The sequence below is a fragment of the Nerophis ophidion genome, linkage group LG09 (genome assembly GCF_033978795.1).
Source record: "Nerophis ophidion isolate RoL-2023_Sa linkage group LG09, RoL_Noph_v1.0, whole genome shotgun sequence".
In the NCBI taxonomy this organism is placed as follows: Eukaryota; Metazoa; Chordata; class Actinopteri; order Syngnathiformes; family Syngnathidae; genus Nerophis; species Nerophis ophidion.
Genome location: NC_084619.1, coordinates 66,100,272 through 66,123,011, shown reverse-complemented (window position 1 = coordinate 66,123,011; position 22,740 = coordinate 66,100,272). Strand labels below are relative to the sequence as shown.

At 39.3% G+C, this 22,740-nt stretch overlaps 1 protein-coding gene across 2 annotated transcripts in view; it reads left to right on the top strand.

Annotated features, from left to right (window-relative positions):
- sh3pxd2ab (SH3 and PX domains 2Ab) overlaps positions 1-22,740 on the top strand; it is a 228,941-nt gene that overhangs the window by 24,190 nt on the left and 182,011 nt on the right. For both annotated transcript variants that reach the window (XM_061911591.1, XM_061911589.1), the window contains exon 3: positions 22,049-22,124. In XM_061911591.1, the coding sequence (XP_061767575.1) occupies positions 22,049-22,124 (76 nt within the window). The remainder of the gene's footprint in view (positions 1-22,048; positions 22,125-22,740) is intronic.

Below are 22,740 nucleotides of genomic sequence, written 5' to 3'. Positions count from 1 at the left end.
CCTTGATGTGCATTCCTCAACTTTCTCTGTCTTTTTTGCTTTTTTGAAACATGTTGCAGGCCATCAAATGCCAAATGAGCTAATATTTGCAAAAAATAACACTTACAGACGTAACGACCAACTGTAGTTACTGAGAGTGGTTTTCTGAAGTCTTCCCGAGCACATGTGGTGATATCCTTTACACACTGATGTCGCTTTTTGGTGCCTGAGGGATCAAAAGTTCGTAATATCATGGCTTACGTGCAGTGATTTCTCCAGATTCTCTGAACCTTTGGATGATATTACAGAGCGCAGATGGTGAAATCCCTAAATCCCTTGCAGTAGCTGCTTGAGAAATGTTGTTTTTGAACATTTTGCTCAGGCATTTGTCGACAAAGTGGTGACCCTTGCCCCGTCCTTGTTTGTGAACGAGTGAGCATTTCCACGGAAGCTGCTTTTATACCCAATCATGGCACCCACTTGTTTCCCGATTAGCCTGTTCGCCTGTGGGATGTTCCAAATAAGTCTTTGATGAGCATTCCTCAACTTTCTTTGTCTTTTTTGCTTTTTTGAAACATGTTGCAGGCCATCAAATGCCAAATGAGCTAATATTTGCAAAAAATAACACTTACAGGTGTAGCGACCAACTGTAGTTACTGAGAGTGGTTTTCTGAAGTCTTCCCGAGCACATGTGGTGATATCCTTTACACACTGATGTCACTTTTTGGTGCCTGAGGGATCCAAGGTGCGTAATATCATGGCTTACGTGCAGTGATTTCTCCAGATTCTCTGAAACATTTGATGATTTTTTCGGAGCGTAGATGGTGAAATCCCTAAATTCCTGGCAATAGCTGTTTGAGAAATGTAGTCTGAAACAATTTGCTCAGGCATTTGTTGACAAAGTGGTGACCCTCGCCCCGTCCTTGTTTGTGAACGAGTGAGCATTTCACGGAAGCTGCTTTTATACCCAATCATGGCACCCACCTGTTTCCTGATTAGCCTGTTCACCTGTGGGATGTTCCAAATAAGTCCTTGATGAGCATTCCTCAACTTTCTTTGTCTTTTTAGCTTTTTTGAAACATGTTGCAGGCCATCAAATTCCAAATGAGCTAATATTTGCAAAAAATAACACTTACAGGTATAGCGACCAACTGTAGTTACTGAGAGTGGTTTTCTGAAGTCTTCCCGAGCACATGTGGTGATATCCTTTACACACTGATGTCGCTTTTTGGTGCCTGAGGGATCAAAAGTTCGTAATATCATGGCTTACGTGCAGTGATTTCTCCAGATTCTCTGAACCTTTGGATGATATTACAGAGCGCAGATGGTGAAATCCCTAAATCCCTTGCAGTAGCTGCTTGAGAAATGTTGTTTTTGAACATTTTGCTCAGGCATTTGTTGACAAAGTGGTGACCCTTGCCCCGTCCTTGTTTGTGAACGAGTGAGCATTTCCACGGAAGCTGCTTTTATACCCAATCATGGCACCCACTTGTTTCCCGATTAGCCTGTTCGCCTGTGGGATGTTCCAAATAAGTCTTTGATGAGCATTCCTCAACTTTCTTTGTCTTTTTTGCTTTTTTGAAACATGTTGCAGGCCATCAAATGCCAAATGAGCTAATATTTGCAAAAAATAACACTTACAGGTGTAGCGACCAACTGTAGTTACTGAGAGTGGTTTTCTGAAGTCTTCCCGAGCACATGTGGTGATATCCTTTACACACTGATGTCACTTTTTGGTGCCTGAGGGATCCAAGGTGCGTAATATCATGGCTTACGTGCAGTGATTTCTCCAGATTCTCTGAAACATTTGATGATTTTTTCGGAGCGTAGATGGTGAAATCCCTAAATTCCTGGCAATAGCTGTTTGAGAAATGTAGTCTGAAACAATTTGCTCAGGCATTTGTTGACAAAGTGGTGACCCTCGCCCCGTCCTTGTTTGTGAACGAGTGAGCATTTCACGGAAGCTGCTTTTATACCCAATCATGGCACCCACCTATTTCCTGATTAGCCTGTTCACCTGTGGGATGTTCCAAATAAGTCCTTGACGAGCATTCCTCAACTTTCTCTGTCTTTTTTGCTTTTTTGAAACATGTTGCAGGCCATCAAATTCCAAATGAGATAATATTTGCAAAAACTAACACTTACAGATGTAGCGACCAACTGTAGTTACTGAGAGTGGTTTTCTGAAGTCTTCCGGGAGCCCATGTGGTGATATCCTTTACACACTGATGTCGCTTTTTGGTGCCTGAGGGATCCAAAGTCCGTAATATCATGGCCTACGTGCAGTGATTTCTCCAGATTCTCCGAAACATTTGATGATATTACGGAGCATAGATGGTGAAATCCCTAAATTCCTTGCAATAGCTGCTTGAGAAATGTTGTTCTTGAACAATTTGCTCAGGCATTTGTCGACAAAGTGGTGACCCTCGCCCCGTCCTTGTTTGTGAACGAGTGAACATTTCCACGGAAGCTGCTTTTATACCCAATCATGGCACCCACCTGTTCCCGATTAGCCTGTTCACCTGTGGGATGTTCCAAATAAGTCCTTGATGAGCATTCCTCAACTTTCTTTGTCTTTTTAGCTTTTTTGAAACATGTTGCAGGCCATCAAATTCCAAATGAGCTAATATTTGCAAAAAATAACACTTACAGGTATAGCGACCAACTGTAGTTACTGAGAGTGGTTTTCTGAAGTCTTCCCGAGCACATGTGGTGATATCCTTTACACACCGATGTCGTTTTTGGGTGCCTGAGGGATCCAAAGTCCGTAATATTACGGCTTACGTGCAGTGATTTCTCCAGATTCTCTGAAACATTTGATGATATTACGGAGCCTAGATGGTGAAATCCCCAAATCCCTTGCAGTAGCTGCTTGAGAAATGTTGTTCTTGAACATTTTGCTCAGGCATTTGTCGACAAAGTGGTGACCCTCGCCCCGTCCTTGTTTGTGAATGAGTGAGCATTTCACGGAAGCTGCTTTTATACCCAATCATGGCACCCACCTGTTTCCCGATTAGCCTGTTCGCCTGTGGGATGTTCCAAATAAGTCCTTGACGAGCTTTTTTTCAACTTTCTCTGTCTTTTTTGCCACTTGTGCCAGCTTTTTTGAAACATGTCGCAGGCATCAAACTCCAAATGAGCTAATATTTGCAAAAAATAACAAAAAATAACAAAGTTTTTTCTGTGTTAACATGAAATATCTTGTATTTGCAGTGTATTCAATTGAATATAAGTTGAAAAGGATTCGTTGTATTCTCTTTTTATTTACCATTGACAACTTCCCTGCTTTTGGGGTTTGTACTTGAAGCTGAAGCTGAGTTCAAAACATCACATTGCTGCTCTTCCTTCTGCGAGCAGCGTTTTTGAATTGATCTTGTTACACTCCCTCCTACTCATTCATCCGAATATTCCTCGTCTCTCAAACCAGAAACTGAGCTTTTGCTTGTGTGTCCGCCAACTGACACCTCCACATGCCTCTCGCTTTATGGAGCACAATCCCTCGTTTTATACTTTCTAGAAGCTGACAGGCGGGTGGAAAGAAAAAAAAAAAGCATAAAGAGCCGTTTGACACCCTAATATGATCTCATCTGATAAGTATCAATTCAGAGTGGAAAACAAAGGAGGTCAGAGAGTGGACACTTTTCAGTGTTTAATAACCATGTGCTCTTTTAAACGCTGCAACAACAGCCTGGAAGATTTAAGAAGACGTTTACGTTGCTAATGTTATAAACTATCTTTCTCTGGGCTGCAATCATCGTATATTATCCACCTCCTCCTTGCTTACAAGTGCAGACATAAGCAAATTAGCCCATTTTCATGTCAGAAGAGTGCTGATCTACCAACCCCGTGTGTGAATTTGTGTTAGAATTAAATATAAACAATGATTTGCAAATAATTTTCAACCCATATTCAGTTGAATATGCTACAAAGACAACATATTTGATGTTCAAACTGATAAACAGATAATCATTAACTTTAGAATTTGATGCCAGCAGCACATGACAAAGAAGTTGGGAAAGGTGGCAATAAATACTGATAAAGTTGAGGAATGCTCATCAAACACTTATTTGGAACATCCCACAGGTGTGCAGGCTGATTGGGAACAGGTGGGTGCCATGATTGGGTATAAAAGCAGCTTCCATGAAATGCTAAGTCATTCACAAACAAGAATGGGGTGAGCGTCACCACTTTGTAAGCAAATTGTCGAACAGTTTTAGAACATTTCTCAACGAGCTATTGCAAGGAATTTAGGGATTTCACCATCTACGGTCCGTAAAATCATCAAAAGGTTCAGAGAATCTGGAGAAATCACTGCACGTAAGCGATGATATCACGGACCTTTGATCCCTCGGGCGGTACCGCAGCAAAAACCGACATCAGTGTGTAAAGGATATCACCACATGGGCTCAGGAACACTTCATAAAACTACTGTCAGTAACTACGGTTGGTCGCTACATCTGTAAGTGCAAGTTAAAACTCTACTATGCAAAGCCAAACCTATTTATCAACAATACCCAGAAACACCGCCGGCTTTGCTGGGCCCGAGCTCACTTAGATGGAATGATACAAAGTGGAAAAGTGTTCTGTGGTCTGACGTGTCCACATTTTAAATTAAATATGGAAACTATGGACTTGGTGGCCTCCGGAACAAAGAAGAAAATAACCATCCGGATTGTTATAGGCGCAAAGTTCGAAAGCCAGCATCTATGATGGTATGGGGGTGTATTAGTGCCCAAAGCATGGGTAACTTACACATCTGTGAAGGCACCATTAATGCTGAATGGTCCATACAGGTTTTGGAGCAACATATGTTGTCATCCAAGCAACATTATCATGGACGCCCCTGCTTATTTCAGCAAGACAATGCCAAGCCACGTGTTTAAACATCGCGGCTTTGTAGTAAAAGAGTGCGGGTACCTTTCGGGCCCACCTGCAGTCCAGACCTGTCTCCCATGGAAAATGTGTGGCGCATTATGAAGCGTGAAATACGACAGCGAAGACCCCGGACTGTTGAACGACTGAAGCTCTACATAAAACAAGAATGTGAAGGAATTCCACTTTCAAAGCTTCAACAATTACTTTCCTCAGTTCCCAAACGTTTATTGAGTGTTGTTAAAAGAAAAGATGATGTAACACAGTGGTGAACATGCCCTTTCCCAACTACTTTGGCACGTGTTGTAGCCATGAAATTCTAAGTTAATTATCATTTGCAAAAAAAAAATAAAGTTTATGAGTTTGAACATTAAATATCTTGTCTTTGTAGTGCATTCAATTTGATTTTGGGTGGAAAAGGATTATTCCGTGTATAATTACTGTACATCTAACACAATTTCCCAACTCATATGGAAATGGGGTTTGTATGCGCCACACTGTGAAGCCACAGCAAACAAGATTGACAAACACATTTTGGGAGAACATCAGTACCGTAACACAACATAAACACCCAGAATCCAATGCAGCCCTAACTCTTCCGGGCTACAATAGGGGTTCGAGGGGCGGGGTGTATATTGTAGCCTGGAAGAGTTAGGGCTGCATGGGATTCTGGGTATTTGTTATGTTGTGTTTATGTTGTGTTACGGTGCCGATGTTCCCCCAAAATGTGTTTGTCATTCTTGTTTGGTGTGGGTTCACAGTGTGGCGCATATTTGCAACAGTCTTAAAATTGTTTATATGGCCACCTTCAGTGTGACCTGTGTGGCTGTTGATCAACTAATGTATTTCCTTGAATTGCCGCCGGGGCGCTAATTAATTTAAAACCTCTTCTCACTCCGGCAATTACCAAAGGCAGGCGGCAAAAATTTGAGTGTGATGTAAGGATACCATCATGAAAAGCACATTTAATTAAAAAAACGTTATTATGGTCTTACCTTTACTTATAGATGAAGTCCATGCCAGCTCCTTCTGATCAAAATCATCGATAACTTGTTTATAGAAGTCTTCCTTATCTTTCTTCAGTTTTAAAAGTCTCTGTCTCGATGGAGATCTGCCTTTATTACCTCCTGCTACGTCACTCATTGTCACTTCTTCTGCAGCCGAGTAGTGGCAAGAAGGATCACTAGCGCGCTCTACCACCTGAAGCCGGGAGTCATTTAATGACTCATATTTGACAGACGCAGCTATGGTATTGTGACGTCGTCTTGCGGGTTCCCAGAACCACCATGGAAGGACATGGCTTGAGGAGTTTGACTTTGTTTATTTTTTAATAAAACCTCAGTCCAGGTTGACCCCGGTAGTAATTCAAGGCAGGCGCATACTATATACCCGGCGGCAATTCAAGGAAATATGTCTTGCAGTCACTTACACCGTCTTCAAAAAGTAAATATAACAAATGCGTGTATGAGACCCCTGTTATAAACTATCTCTTGTGCACTTAGCATACTCTGGGCTGCAATCATCGTATATTATCCACCTCCTCCTTGCTTACATGTGGTTAAAAGTGCAGACATAAGCACATTATCCCATTTTCATGTCAGAAGAGTGCTGATCTACAAAGCTGCTGGTGTTTTCTTCAAGTGGTCAGTGTGTCACGCAGAGTTCACCCAGGGAGGCAAGCCACTTTTCAGCCTCCACACCCCTGCAGCCTCGCTGGATTCAACACATCGCTGCATTCCAAAGGAGGCTTTCACTGTGTGTGTGTGTGAGAGGGACCTGGCTTAGTTTTGCTTTATTGGACAGAAACTTCCCTACACAAAGTCTCGGTTGTTGCACTTATTTTTAGCTGGCCATCAGTTTTACCCCATCAGCATTCTGAGGGATTCAAAACCACATTGAAGTGATTAGTGGATGAAAAACATGGTCGTTAATTCCAGAGGTGGGTAATAACACGCTACATTTACTCCGTTGCATCTACTTGAGTAACTTTTGGGATACGTTGTACTTCTCAGACAGTGGTTCTCGACCTTGTTGGAGGTACCGAACCCCACCAGTTTCATGAGCGCATTCACCGAACCCTTCTGTAGTGAAAAATAAATGTTTTTTTTTTCAAATTCAAGACAAAGTTATATGTTTTTGGTAACACTTTAGTATGGGAAACATATTTTAAGTAACAAAGACTTACCAGTGATTTAAAAGGGTTAGGGTTAGGGTTAGAGCAGGGGTGTCAAACTCAAATACAGAGTGGGCCGAAATTTAAAACCGAACAAAGCCGCGGGCCAAGGTTGAACAAATTATCCTTTTAATAGGGACCCAAACAAGTTTTGCATTGAATATTGAACAAGCAAGGCTTATATAACTTTATAGTGACATGCAAAAATGAGTATCAATCAATCAATGTTTATTTATATAGCCCCAAATCACAAATGTGGACTCGTCAGACCACAGAACACTTTTCCACTTTGCATCAGTCCATCTTAGATGAGCTTGGGCCCAGCGAAGCCGGGAACGTTTCTGGGTGTTGTTGATAAATGGCTTTGGCTTTGCCTAGTAGAGTTTTAACTTGCACTTACAGATGTAGCGACCAGCTGTAGTTACTGACAGTGGTTTTCTGAAATGTTCCTGAGCCCATGTGGTGATATCCTTTACACGCCGATGTGGCTTTTTGATGCCTGAGGGATCGTAATATCATGGCTTACGTGCAGTGATTTCTCCAGATATTCTGAACCTTTCGATGATATTACGGACCGTAGATGGTGAAATCCCTAAATTCCTTGCAATAGCTGCTTGAGAAATGGTGTTCTTGAACAATTTGCTCAGGCATTTGTTGAGTGAGCATTTCACGGAAGCTGCTTTTATACCCAAACCTGTTCCCAATTAGCTTGTTCACTCATCAATCAATCAATCAATGTTTATTTATATAGCCCCAAATCACAAATGTCTCAAAGGACTGCACAAATCATTACGACTACGACATCCTATGTTTCACCAATCAAATGCAGTTACTGGTGACGTTTGACTCCGTTTCACCAATCAAATGCAGTCACTGGTGACGTTTGACTGCGTTTACCCAATCAAATGCAGTCACTGGTGACATTTGACTCCGTTCCACCAATCAAATGCAGTCACTGGTGACGTTTACTGCGTTTCACCAATCAAATGCAGTCACTGGTGATGTTTGACTCCGTTTACCCAATCAAATGCAGTCACTGGTGGCGTTTGACTCCGTTTCATCCATCAAAGGAGTCACTGGTGACGTTTGACTCAGTTTCACCAATCAAATGCAGTCACTGGTGACGTTTGACTCCGTTTCACCAATCAAATGCAGTCACTGGTGACGTTTGACTCTGTTTCACCAATTAAATGCAGTCACTGGGGACGTTTGACTCCGTTTCACCAATCAAATGCAGTCACTAGGGACGTTTTTCTCCTTTTTACAAATCAAATGCAGTCACTGGTGACGTTTGACTCCGTTTTACCAATCAAATGCACTCACTGGTGACGTTTGACTCCGTTTCACCAATCAAATGCAGTCACTGGTGACATTTGACTGCGTTTCACCAATCAAATGTGGTCACTGGTGACATTTGACTCAGTTCCACCAATCAAATGCAGTCACTGGTGACGTTTACTGCGTTTCACCAATCAAATGCAGTCACTGGTGACGTTTGACTCCGTTTACCCAATCAAATGCAGTCACTGGTGACGTTTGACTGCGTTTCACCAATCAAATGCGGTCACTGGTGACATTTGACTCCGTCTCACCAATCAAATGCAGTCACTGGTGACGTTTGACTGCGTTTCACCAATCAAATGCAGTCACTCGTGACGTTTGACTCCGTTTCACCAATCAAACAGAGCCAGGCGGTCACATGATTAACTGCACACTTTTTATAAACCTTTATTTATAAATTTCAACATTTACAAACAGTTGAAAATAATAATCAAAGTAAGTACAAACCAGCATAAAAACTGTACAAAACAGCGCCAGGGGGTTGTAAATTCAAAGTAACTAAAATAGAATGCAATTTATCATTTATATATATATATATATATATATATATATATATATATATATATATATATATATATATATATATATATATATATATATATATATATATATATATATATATATATATATATATATATATAAAATAAACAAAATGCAAAGCCATAGGCTCACTCGATTTCAGTAAATAACTTAAATTTGGAACACAGCATCATTGTTTTCACAGCTTTTTGGTTTTTAGAGGTAGAGTGTTTTAATGTAGAGTTCTAAATCTTTTTTTAGAGGCACAAAAACCAGGTCGGGTATTGAGAAACTTACATTTATGAATATACTGTAAAACTTACCCAATAGTATAATGAGGTTGCATTTTCACATTTTTTTTCAATACAGTATAAAACCAAATATATATTATTTAATATATATTATTGTTTCAGTTGCTTAAGAGATATTCCTGGCTCGGAATTTGTTCATTGCTATTTTTATGTTTTTCTGCATTACTTGTTGCCGTCATCATTAAACGAACAGGTTACTCATCAGTTACTCAGTACTTGAGTAGTTTTTTTCCACAACATATTTTTATACTTTTACTCAAGTAAATATTTGGGTGACTACTCCTTACTTTTACTTGAGTAACACATCTCTAAAGTATCAGTACTCTTACTTGAGTACAATTTCTGGCTACTCTACCAACATCTGGTTAATTCAGAACATAGAATAGAATAGAATTAACTTTATTGTCATTATATTTGCATATAACGAGATTAAAGACTCCAACTTAAGGTGCGGTAGTGGGAACAAATATGGGGTGAAATAAATGACATAACAGGTAATAAAGGAAAAACTAACAATTGAAATAAACAGACTACTATCCAATAAAAATAATAAGCAATTCTGTACAATATACAAAACACTATAGAAGTACAAAATACAAATACTGTACAATATACAGAGCAAGACAGGAGTACCGAAGTAATAAATAATGATCGTATTGCACTCGAAGGGTAGTATTGCACAGTAGGGTATTAGGGTATTATATTGTATAAGGGTGAATTATTATTATTATAAGTTAAAGTTCAACATGGTGACGGCTTTGGGAAAGAAGCTGTCTCTGAGCCTGTTTGTTCTGTCTCTGACGCACCTGTAGCGCCTGCCCGATGGTAGCAAGTCGAACAGGTGGAAGCCAGGGTGTGTGCTGTCCTTGGTAATGTGTTTTGCTCTGTTGAGGCAACGGGAGTTGTGTAAGTCCTTCAGGGAGGGCAGGGGACAGCCGATGATTTTTTTGTGCCGACTTTAAGACCCTCTGAATCGCCCGTTTGTCTGCTTCAGTGCAGCTGGCGTACCACACTGCATAGCAGTGTGGTACGTACATACAGTCGCGATCAAAAGTGTACATACACTTGTAAAGAACATCATTTCTGCAACTTAGAGATGTCCGAGAATATCTGACTGCCGATATTATCGGCCGATAAATGCTTTAAAATGTAATATCGGAAATTATCGGGATCGGTTTCAAAATTATCGGTATCGGTTTCCAAAAGTAAAATTCATGACTTTTTAAGACGACGTTGGGAGAAGTAAAGAGCGCCAATTCACCAAGTCACATAATATCTACGGCTTTCCAAACACACAAGTGAATGCAAGGCATACTTGGTCAATGTCGTAGATGTTGTTGGCTTTATTCCATAAGTCAGCACTATGGTTAGTTTGTCACCCGGCGTATGCAATATAAAAGAAGAGTCTAGTTCACCTTAATCTCTTTATAGTAAACAAAGTGTCAGTGAATGTCAAAACAGCAGCCAGACTTGGAGTCAGATTCTCTCACCCCCTCCAACATTCCTCCGACCTCCTCTGGCCTAAGATTCCACTCGGAACAAGTTCTCTTGTCTATTAGCCCGTGTTGTTGTTTATTTGGCTGGCTGTCCCGTCCCTGTGAGTTCTATTACGTAAAATGTGTTTAAAAAAACTGGGTAAGTTTCCTATATTCTTCTTATTTCTGGTCAGGGAATTAGATATAAATGAATTATGGAAATTGTAAACAACATTAAAGGCCAATGCATTCAGAGCTTTTTGGAATAAAGTGCAACCAACACTTTAGGTTGAATTAAGAAGAAGAAAACCCGTTCTGCTTGTACATATGAGTTGGGAAATTGTGTTAGATGTAAATATAAACGGAATACAATGATTTGCAAATCCTTTTCAACCCATATTCAGTTGAATGCACTACAAAGACAACATATTTGATGTTCAAACTCATAAACTTTATTTTTTTTTGCAAACAATAATTAACTTGGAATTTCATGGCTGCAACACGTGCCAAAGTAGTTGGGAAAGGGCATGTTCACCACTGTGTTACATCACCTTGTCTTTTAACAACACTCAATAAACGTTTGGGAACTGAGGAAACTAATTGTTGAAGCTTTGAAAGTGGAATTCTTTCCCATTCTAGTTTTATGTAGAGCTTCAGTCGTTCAACAGTCCGATTTCGTATTTTACGCTTCATAATGCGCTGCACATTTTCCATGGGAGACATGTCTGGACTGCAGGCGGTCCAGGAAAGTACATGCGCTCTTTTTTTGCGAAGCCACGCTGTTGTCGCACCTGCTGAATGTGGCTTGGCATTGTCTTGCTGAAATAAGCAGGGGCGTCCATGAAAAAGACAGCGCTTAAATCAATCAATCAATCAATGTTTGTTTATATAGCCCTAAATCACAAATGTCTCAAAGGACTGTACAAACCACTATGACTCCGACATCCTCGGAAGAATGGCAGCATATGTTGTTCCAAAACCTGTATGTACCTTTCAGCATTAATGGTGCCTTCACAGATGTGTAAGTTACCCATGCTTTGGGCACTAATGCACCCCCATACCATCACACATGCTGGATTTTGAACTTTGCGTCGATAACAGTCTGGATGGTTTGCTTCCCCTTTGGTCCGGATAACATGATGTCGAATTTGAAATGTGGACTTGTCAGACCAAAGAACACAGTCCATCTTAGATGATCTCAGGCCCAGGGAAGCCGGCGGCATTTCTGGGTGTTGTTGATAGATGGCTTTCGCTTTGCCTACTAGAGCTTTAACGTTGCACTTACAGATATAGCGACGATCTGTATTTAGTGACAGTGGTTTTCGAAAGTGTTCCTGATCCCATGTGGTGATATCCTTTAGAGATTGATGTCGGTTTATGATACAGTGCCGTCTGAGGGATCAAAGGTCACGGTCATTCAATGTTAGTTTCTGGCCATGCCGCTTACGTGGAGTGATTTCTCCAGATTCTCTGAACCTTTTGATGATTTTATGGACTGTAGATGTTGAAATCCCTAAATTTCTTGCATTTGCACTTTGAGAAATGTTGTTCTTAAACTGTTTGACTATTTGCTTACAAAGGGGTATACCTCGCCCCATCCTTTCCTGTGAAAGACTGGGCATTTTTTGGGAAGCTGTTTTCAATCATGGCACCCACCTGTTCCCAATTAGCCTGCACACCTGTGGGATGTTCCAAATAAGTGTTTGATGAGCATTCCTCAACTTTATCAGTATTTATTGCCACCTTTCCCAACTTCTTTGTCACGTGTTGCTGGCATCAAATTCTAAAGTTAATGATTATTTGCGGAAAAAAACAACATGTTTATCAGTTTGAGCATCAAATATGTTGTCTTTGTAGCATATTCAACTGAATATGGGTTGAAAATGATTTGCAGATAATTGTATTCCGTTTATATTTACATCTAACACAATTTCCCAACTCATATGGAAACAGGGTTTATTTTTTTTTGCAAATAATTAACTTGGAATTTCATGGCTGCAACACGTGCCAAAGTAGTTGGGAAAGGGCATGTTCACCACTGTGTTGCCTCACCTTTTCTTTTAACAACACTCAATAAACGTTTGGGAACTGAGGAAACTAATTGTTGAAGCTTTGAAAGTGGAATTCTTTCCCATTCTTGTTTTATGTAGAGCTTCAGTCGTTCAACAATCCGGGGTCTCCGCTTTCGTATTTAACGCTTCATAATGCGCCACACATTTTTGATGGGAGACAGGTCTGGACTGCAGGCGGGCCAGGAAAGTACCCACACTTTTTTTAACAAAGCCACGCTGTTGTAACATGTGGCTTGGCATTGTCTTGCTGAAATAAGCAGGGGCGTCCATGAAAAAGACGGCGCTTAGATGGCAGCATATGTTGTTCCAAAACCTGTATGTACCTTTCAGCATTAATGGTGCCTTCACAGATGTGTAAGTTACCCATGCTTTGGGCACTAATACACCCCCATACCATCACAGATGCTGGATTTTGAACTTTGCGTCGATAACAGTCTGGATGGTTCGCTTCCCCTTTGGTCCGGATGACATGATGTCGAATTTGAAATGTGGACTTGTCAGACCACAGAACACAGTCCATCTTAGATGATCTCAGGCCCAGAGAAGCCGGCGGCATTTCTGGATGTTGCTGATAAATTACTTTCGCTTTGCCTACTAGAGCTTTAACTTTGCACTTACAGATGTAATGACCAACTGTATTTAGTGGCAGTGGTTTTCGAAAGTGTTCCTGAGCCCATGTGGTGATATCCTTTAGAGATTGATTTCGGTTTATGATACAGTGCCGTCTGAGGGATCAAAGGTCACGGTCAATCAATGTTAGTTTCCGGCCATGCCGCTTACGTGGCGTGATTTCTCCAGATTCTCTGAACATTTTGATGATTTTATGGAGCGTAGATGTTGAAATCCCAAAATTTCTTGCAATTGCACTTTGAGAAACGTCGTTCTTAAACTGTTTGACTATTTGCTCACGCAGTTGTGGACAAAGGGGTGTACCTCGCCCCGTCCTTGCTTGTGAATTACTTAGCATTTCATGGAAGCTGCTTTTATACCCAATCATGGCACCCACCTGTTCCCAATTACCCTGCACACCTGTGGGATGTTCCAAATAAGTGTTTGATGAGCATTCCTCAACTTTATCAGTATTTTTTGCCACCTTTCCCAACTTCTTTGTCACGTGTTGCTGGCATCAAATTCTAAAGTTAATGATTATTTGCAAAAAAAATGTTTATCAGTTTGAACATCAAATATGTTGTCTTTGTAGCATATTCAACTGAATATGGGTTGAAAATGATTTGCAGATAATTGTATTCTGTTTATATTTACATCTAACACAATTTCCCAACTCATATGGAAACAGGGTTTATTTTTTTTTGCAAATAATTAACTTGGAATTTCATGGCTGCAACACGTGCCAAAGTAGTTGGGAAAGGGCATGTTCACCACTGTGTTGCCTCACCTTTTCTTTTAACAACACTCAATAAACGTTTGGGAACTGAGGAAACTAATTGTTGAAGCTTTGAAAGTGGAATTCTTTCCCATTCTTGTTTTATGTAGAGCTTCAGTCGTTCAACAGTCCGGGGTCTCTGCTTTTGTATTTTACGCTTCATAATGCGCCACACATTTTCCATGGGAGACAGGTCTGGAGTGCAGGCGGGCCAGGAAAGTACCCAAACTTTTTTTAACAAAGCCACGCTGTTGTAACATGTGGTTTGGCATTGTCTTGCTGAAATAAGCAGGGGCGTCCATGAAAAAGACGGCGCTTAGATGGCAGCATATGTTGTTCCAAAACCTGTATGTACCTTTCAGCATTAATGGTGCCTTCACAGATGTGTAAGTTACCCATGCCTTGGGCACTAATGCACCCCCATACCATCACACATGCTGGCTTTTCAACTTTGCGTCGATAACAGTCTGGATGGTTCGCTTCCCCTTTGGTCCGGTGTCGAATTTGAAATGTGGACTTGTCAGACCACAGAACACAGTCCATCTTAGATGATCTCAGGCCCAGGGAAGCCGGCGGCATTTCTGGGTGTTGTTGATAAATGGCTTTCGCTTTGCCTATTAGAGCTTTAACTTGCACTTACAGATGTAGCGACGATCTGTATTTAGTGACAGTGGTTTTCGGAAGTATTCCTGAGCCCATGTGGTGATATCCTTTAGAGATTGATTTCGGTTTATGATACAGTGCCGTCTGAGGGATCAAAGGTCACGGTCATTCAATGTTACTTTCTGGCCATGCCGCTTACGTGGAGTGATTTCTCCAGATTTTCTGAATCTTTTGATGATTTCATGGAGCGTAGATGTTGAAATCCCTAAATTTCTTGCAATTTCACTTTGAGAAACGTTGTTCTTAAACTGTTTGACTATTTGCTCACGCAGTTGTGGTGTTGGCTTCTCGCTAATTAATTCCCATAACCTGCGTCTTCCATCTCTTGTATTTCTTAGTTGTTTTTTTCCTTAGCTGCCATTTTGTTACGTACTTTCCGAAACTCGGTGTGTGGCTTGTGCTTACTTACTGGTCATACCAAAAAAAAAAAGGTCAGTGTTTATATAAACCTTATGAGGTTCCACGCAGATACACAAACAAACCTACTCGACATATTTCGCAGCTATAGTGTCCCAAGGAAAGCACCTGTGGTTAAATAAAAACACCAAGTTACGTGTTTGAATGGAGTTTTTGCTCATTTAAGCAAGTGCGGTTTCACGAGTCAGCATTTCACTCCGCACTTGAAGCACAATGACAGTAGCTGCTCTCTTCAAAGGAAACAACTTCTCTTAACCTCCCAGAGTTTGAGCGCAGGCAAGGAAAAAGTCACGGCGTGAGAAAAATGCGGAGATTCTGTCAAGGCAGCAGATGCAATAACGGAGGAGGAACCAATAAGACTCCGGCTTATTAGTGATTCCTAAAGCCCCAAAAAAAGTCTGCGGGCTATAGAGCGTTTTCCGTTCGGGCTCCAGTACTCTGGAATGCCCTCCCGGTAACAGTTTGAGATCCCACCTCAGTAGAAGCATTTAAGTCTCACCTTAAAACTCATTTGTATACTCTAGCCGTTAAATAGACCTCCTTTTTAGACCAGTTGATCTGCCGCTTCTTTTCTTTTTCTCCTCTGTCCCCCCCTTCCCTTGTGGAGGGGGTCCGGTCCGATGACCATGGATGAAGTACTGGCTGTCCAGAGTCGAGACCCAGGATGGACCGCTCGCCTGTGTATCGGTTGGGGACATCTCTACGATGCTGATCCGCCTCCGCTTGGGATGGTTTCCTGTGGACGGGACTCTCGCTGCTGTCTTGGATCCGCTTTGAACTGAACTCTCGCGGCTGTGTTGGAGCCACTATGGATTGAACTTTCACAGTATCATGTTAGACCCGCTCGACATCCATTGCTTTCGGTCCCCTAGAGGGGGGAGGGGGGGGGGGAGTTGCCCCCATCTGAGGTCCTCTCCAAGGTTTCTCATAGTCAGCATTGTCACTGGCGTCCCACTGGGTGTGAGTTTTCCTTGCCCTTTTGTGGGTTCTTCCGAGGATGTCGTAGTCGTAATCCTTTGTGCAGTCCTTTGAGACATTTGTGATTTGGGGCTATATAAATAAACATTGATTGATTGAAAAACCACCACAGAAAGTCCAAACTTTTACCGTCCTCCTCAAAGTTGACGCTCACAGGCTTTTCGGCTTAACAAAGCACATCTGGAACGAGGCCAATGCGGAAGTATGTCTGCATTCGGACCATATCGCAAAGATTTATTTCGAAAGAAAGAAACGTTTACGAGTTAGAGTCATGTCTGGATAAATCAGTGGGATTGAATAAAATGTTCTAAAAGGGAGGAGAACAAGAACAGAGGTGTGTAATGTGGACATATATGCAGTCATGTAAGAAAGCAAAACATCATTTATTACATAAGTTATTACGATAACACATTTTGAGAAAGTGGATAATAATAATAAAGTAAATTAAAGCTGCAAGCAGCGTTGCTCGGGCCCACCTTTGGCTGCTGCCCCCGCGACCCAAACCCGGATAAGCGGTAGAAGCATGGTTAGTAGCTACTATTATTATAGGGTATTGTGTGTAGAATTTTGAGGACAAAAAAGATTTAATTCCTTTTTACATTGTCATTGTCTACTGTTAGCCATAAGTGTCCCAATACTTTTATCCAGTGGTAGTAGCCATCTTGAGACAACAGCAGCGCAGCAGCATCAGCTCAGTTGATCTTTGAAGGGTCGTAAAATCAAAACCGGAGCAGTAATCAAAACTCTCTTCAATGCTTTTAATCAGAAGGGTTTAAACTCTCTCCTGTGCGAGTTTGAAGCCGAAACAACAAACGGGCTCAGAGGAGACAACGTTTGAAGAAAGGTGACGGGTTTTTACAAAACTTTTGTTTTGAAGGGGTAATTGCCAACTTCCTGTTGATTTTTGCTGAAGGATGTTGGTTATTAAAATGTAGGTCTAAGTGAGACCTACATAGAAGTTTTTGTTTCATGTCTCTCCAACATTCCTACCGGAAGTTACAGGCAGTTTTGTTTGTGTTTTCTTCCTAGGAGCAGTTTTTTCTGTGTTTTATTCAAAAATTGCGTTCCAGCGCAATTTTGAGTTTTGTTTTTTTTTTTTGTTTTTTTACTAGATCCTAATTTTTGCCAGTCCTGATGTGTGTGTCAAGTTTGGTGAGTTTTGAAGCATTTTGAGAAGGTCAAAATACAGCGCAAAGAGGCAAAAATAGCATTTTTTAAGGCAAATTTGGCTTTGATGGGGTTTTTGCCAAAATGTTTTTTATTTTTTATGAAAATTATGAAATCTAGGTCTAAGTCAGTCCTACATAGAGGTTTTGGTTTCATGTCTCTACGACATTGTTAACGGAAGTTACAAGCAGTCTGGTTGTTTTTTTTCGTAGGGGGCGCTAGAGCGCATTTTTAAATTTTGGGGTTTGGTTTTTTATTAGATGGCAATTTTCGCCAGTTCTGATGAGTGTGTGAAATTTGGTGAGTTTTGAAGCATGTTCAGGGGGTCAAATTACAGTTCAAAGAGGCGGCGGAATAATAATAATAATTAAAGCTGCAAGCAGCGTTTGTCGGGTCCGCTTTTGGCCGCTGCCAAGCCCTGGTCTAAGTCAGACCTACATAGAGGTCTTTGTTTCATGTCTCTACGACATTCCTAACAGAAGTTACAAGCAGTTTTGTCTGGGTTTTTTCCTAGGGGGCGCTAGAGCGCAATTTTGACTTTTGGGGTTTGGTCTTTTATTAGATGGTAATTTTCACTATTCCTGATGTGTGTGTAAAATTTGGTGAGTTTTGAAGCATGTTAAGGGGGTCAAATTACAGATCGGCGTTTCTGGATGTTGTTGATTAATGGCTTTTGTTTTGCATAGTAGAGCTTTAACTTGCACTTTGAAGCATTTTAAGGGGGTCAAATTACAGCTCAAAGAGGCAAAAATGACATTTTTTAGGAAACTTTGCGCAGGGGTTCTTTGAAGGCACGTAAAATCAAAACCGGAGCAGTAATCAAAACTTTGTTGGATAGTTTTAATCAAAAGGGATCAATCTCTCTCCTGTGCAAGTTTGAAGCCGAAACGACAAACGCACTCGGAGGAGTTTACGTTTGAAAAAGGTGATGGGTTTTTACAAAACTTTTATTTGGAAGGGGTAATTTTTAACTTCCTGTTGATTTTTGCCAAAGGATGTCGATTATCTAAATGTAGGTCTAAGTGAGACCTACATAGAAGTTTTTGTTTCATGTCTTTCCGGCATTCCCACCGAAATTTCTAGTTTTTTTTGTTTTTTTTTCATTAGATCGCAATTTCTGCCAGTCCTGATGTGTGTGCCAAGTTTGGTGAGTTTTGAAGCATTTTAAGGGGGTCAAATTTCAGCTCAAAGAGGCAAAAATTGAATTTTTTGCAAAAATTTTGTTTTGAAGGGTTTTTTTCCAACTTCCTGTTGATTTTTGCCCTAGAAGGTAGAATTATGAAATGTAGGTCTAAGTTAGACCTACGTGACAGTTTTTGTTTCATGTCTGTACGACATTCCTAACGGAAGTTACACGCAGTCTGTTTTTCTTTCCTTCCTAGGGGGCGCTAGCGCGCAATTTAGATTTTTCTGGTTTGGCTGCCTAATAAGTTGGGAAGGCATGCCAGACCGATGTGTGTGTCAAATTTGGTGAGTTTTGAAGCATGTTAAGGGGGTCAAATTACAGCGCATAGGTGCGGAATAATAATAAAACGCACCAGTTTCAATAGGGTCCTTGGCCCAGAGTCCTTTGCCATGGGCCAAGGACCCTAATAATGAAATGGGCCTGGCGGACCCTAATAAAGAATAATAATAAAACGCATGAAAAACAATAGGTCCTTTGGCCATTGCCAAAGGACTCCCTGTGGGAGTCCTTTTGCAATGGGCCATGCGGGCCCTAATAAACATCCATCCATTTCTACCGCTTATTCCCTTTTGGGGTCGCGGGCCCTAATAAACAGAAAACAATTTTTGTAAAATATCATTGGTATGCAGTAATTGTCACATATTGTTGGTGACGAACCCCAAGATGCAGAGAAGGAGGCAGGCATTGCGTAAGAAAACATGATTTAATTAAACACTAAAACAAGAACAAACCAAAAGGGCACCAACAAAAGGCGCGCACGGAGGCGGATAATAAACTTGGCACAGAATAAAAACACCTACTGTGACACGACGGAACTATGACATGAGCAGAGTGAACAGAAGTAGACAAAGACGCGACACAACAATAATCCAGCACTGACTGGAGGACAAAACAGGTCTAAATAGTGCCTGGCTGATTGACACCAGGTGTGGCCAGGTACCAATCAGCCACAGCTGAGGGGACACAGCACTCAGGGAGACAAACAGGAAAGAGAACCAAAAAAAGAGTGCTGACAGGAACTAAAGACAGGAAACAAAGACAAATGCAGAGGAAAAACTAAGACATAGACCAAACTGTCAGGGACAAGCCTGACTGTGATGTAAGAAAACAAAACATAATTTATTAAATACATTTTTACGATAACACATTTTGATAAAGTATATTATAATAATAATGTTAAAGTAAATAATAAATACAAAACTATTTTTGTAAAATATCATTGGTATGCAGTGATGTAAGAAAGCAAAACATAATTATTAAATAAGTTTTTACTATAACACATTTTGATCAAGTATATTATAGTAATAATGTTAAAGTAAATAATAAATAGAAAACTATTTTTGTAAAATATTTTTGGTATGCAGTGATGTAAGAAAGCAAAACATAATTTAATAAATAAGTTATTACGATAACACATTTTCATAAAATGGATTATAGTAATAATGTTAAAGTAAATAATAAATACAAAACTATTTTTGTAAAATTTCATTGGTATGCAGTGATGTAAGAAAGCAAAACATAATTTATTAAATAAGTTTTTACTATAACACATTTTGATATAGTATATTATAATAATGTTAGAATAAATAAATACAAAACTATTTTTGTAAAATTTCATTGGTATGCAGTGATGTAAGAAAGCAAAATATAATTTATTAAATCAGTTTTTATTATAACACATTTTGATAAAGTATATTATAATAATGTTAGAATAAATAAATACAAAACTATTTTTGTAAAATTTCATTGGTATGCAGTGATGTAAGAAAGCAAAACATAATTTATTAAGTTTTTACTATAACACATTTTGACAAAGTATATTATAATAATAATGTTAAAGTAAATAATAAATACAAAACTATTTTTGTAAAATATCATTGGTATGCAGTGATGTAAGAAAGCAAAACATAATTTATTAAGTTTTTACTATAACACATTTTGATAAAGTATATTATAATAATAATGTTGAAGTAAATAATAAATACAAAAGTATTTTTGTAAAATTTCATTGGTATGCAGTGATGTAAGAAAGCAAAACATAATTTATTGAATAAGTTGTTACGATAACACATTTTCATAAAGTGGATTATAATAATAATGTTAAAGTAAATAATAAATACAAAACTGTTTTTGTAAAATATTTTTGGTATGCAGCGATGTAAGAAAGCTAAACATAATTCAATAAATAAGTTATTACGATAACACATTTTCATAAAATGGATTATAGTAATAATGTTAAAGTAAATAATAAATACAAAACTATTTTTGTAAAATTTCATTGGTATGCAGTGATGTAAGAAAGCAAAACATAATTTATTAAATCAGTTTTTGCTATAACACATTTTGATAAAGTATGTTATAATAATAATGTTAAAGTAAATAATAAATACAAAACTGTTTTTGTAAAATATTTTTGGTATGCAGCGATGTAAGAAAGCTAAACATAATTCAATAAATAAGTTATTACGATAACACATTTTCATAAAATGGATTATAGTAATAATGTTAAAGTAAATAATAAATACAAAACTATTTTTGTAAAATATCATTGGTATGCAGTGATGTAAGGAAGCAAAACATAATTTATTAAATCAGTTTTTACTATAACACATTTTGATAAAGTATAGTATAATAATAATGTTAAAGTAAATAACAAAGAGAAAACTATTTTTGTAAAACATTAGTGATGTAAGAAAATAAACAAAATACAAAAAATTAAAATAAACTTAATAATAATAACAAATAGTGGCGACTTGTCCAGGGTGTATCCCGCCTTCCGCCCAATTGCAGTCGCGACCCCATAGGGAATAAGCGGTAGGAAATGGATAGATGGATGGATGGATAATAACAAATAAAGTAATTAATACATACTGTATTTACTTGAATTGCCGCACAACATATAGTATGCGCTTGCCTTGAATTACTGGGGGTCAAACTCGCTTCTCAAAATAATTAGCGCATGCTTAGTATTACCGCCGAGTCAAACCTGTCATCATTTTCAAAATGGAGGAGGCTGATTTCAATTTGAAATCGCATACAGGGAAAAAGATTAAGAGCTATTCAGTAGGATTCAATGTCCACGCTTACATCACACTCAAATTTTTACTGCATGCCTTTGGTAAGTGCCAAAGTGAAAAGAGGTTTTAAAGTAATTAGCGCATGCTTACTTTTACCCCATGCCTTTGGTAAGCGCAGGAGTGAGAAGAGGTTTTAAATTAATTAGCGCCCCGCCGGCAATTCAAGGAAATACGGTATGTATTTTTTAAATATAAAAACTATATTATCACAGGTATGTAAAACTGACTTTGTATGAATTCATTTCCTTGTATAGGCTGAGCAATTATTTGACAAAAAGCACAAAAATGCTGATGACGTTTCATTTCCCACGTTAAAGTGTGTGTGTCGTAAATAACCTCGTGTGTTGTAAGTCAAATGTGTTTTACATGAAAATTAAATTGATACTTCTTTCTCCTAATAATCATATTAATAAATCTTTTTTTTCCACCCCTAGATGCGGATACTCGACAAGTTCCCCATTGAAGGAGGACAGAAGGACCCCAAAAAGAGGATTATTCCTTTTTTGCCAGGTAGGAGAAAACTAAATGTTCTATGGACTTTATTTAGCAGGGCCTCACAAACTTTTTAATTAAAAAAGATTATTAAAATCTTAAAAGTATTTTATATGGCTGCTATTTTTTTAACTACTGCAAAAATGTTAGTCGACACCAAGATTTGATCTGAACTGGCTGTCCGATGTGAATTTAAGGGTGTGTCCTTGGGTTTTAGGGTACACCGGTACTAGTATGGTACTAATGAATCAAAAGCGGTACTATACTATGTTTAAAAAATTACCGCTTCCCCATTCCTTGCCACGTGGTGACATTGCTGGTTTTACGAGCGGAGGAGCATGTTCGGCAGCGCGCACACACAGAGTACTTACAAGCAGACACAGTGTGTAGACAGAAAAGGGAGAACGGACGCATTTTGGTGTAAAAAGTCAAGAAAAATGAAGTTAAGACATCCATCTCCAGTCTGCAGAGTTTTAGCTACTTCTAAATCACTAATCCTGGCCTCCATGGCGACAAATAAAGTATGTTTTTTACAAGTAGCATTATCACTGGAGGACGAGGAATAGCTAAACATGCTTCACTACACACCGTAGGAGGAAACAATAGCTCACCGGCGTCGCAATGTAAACAAATG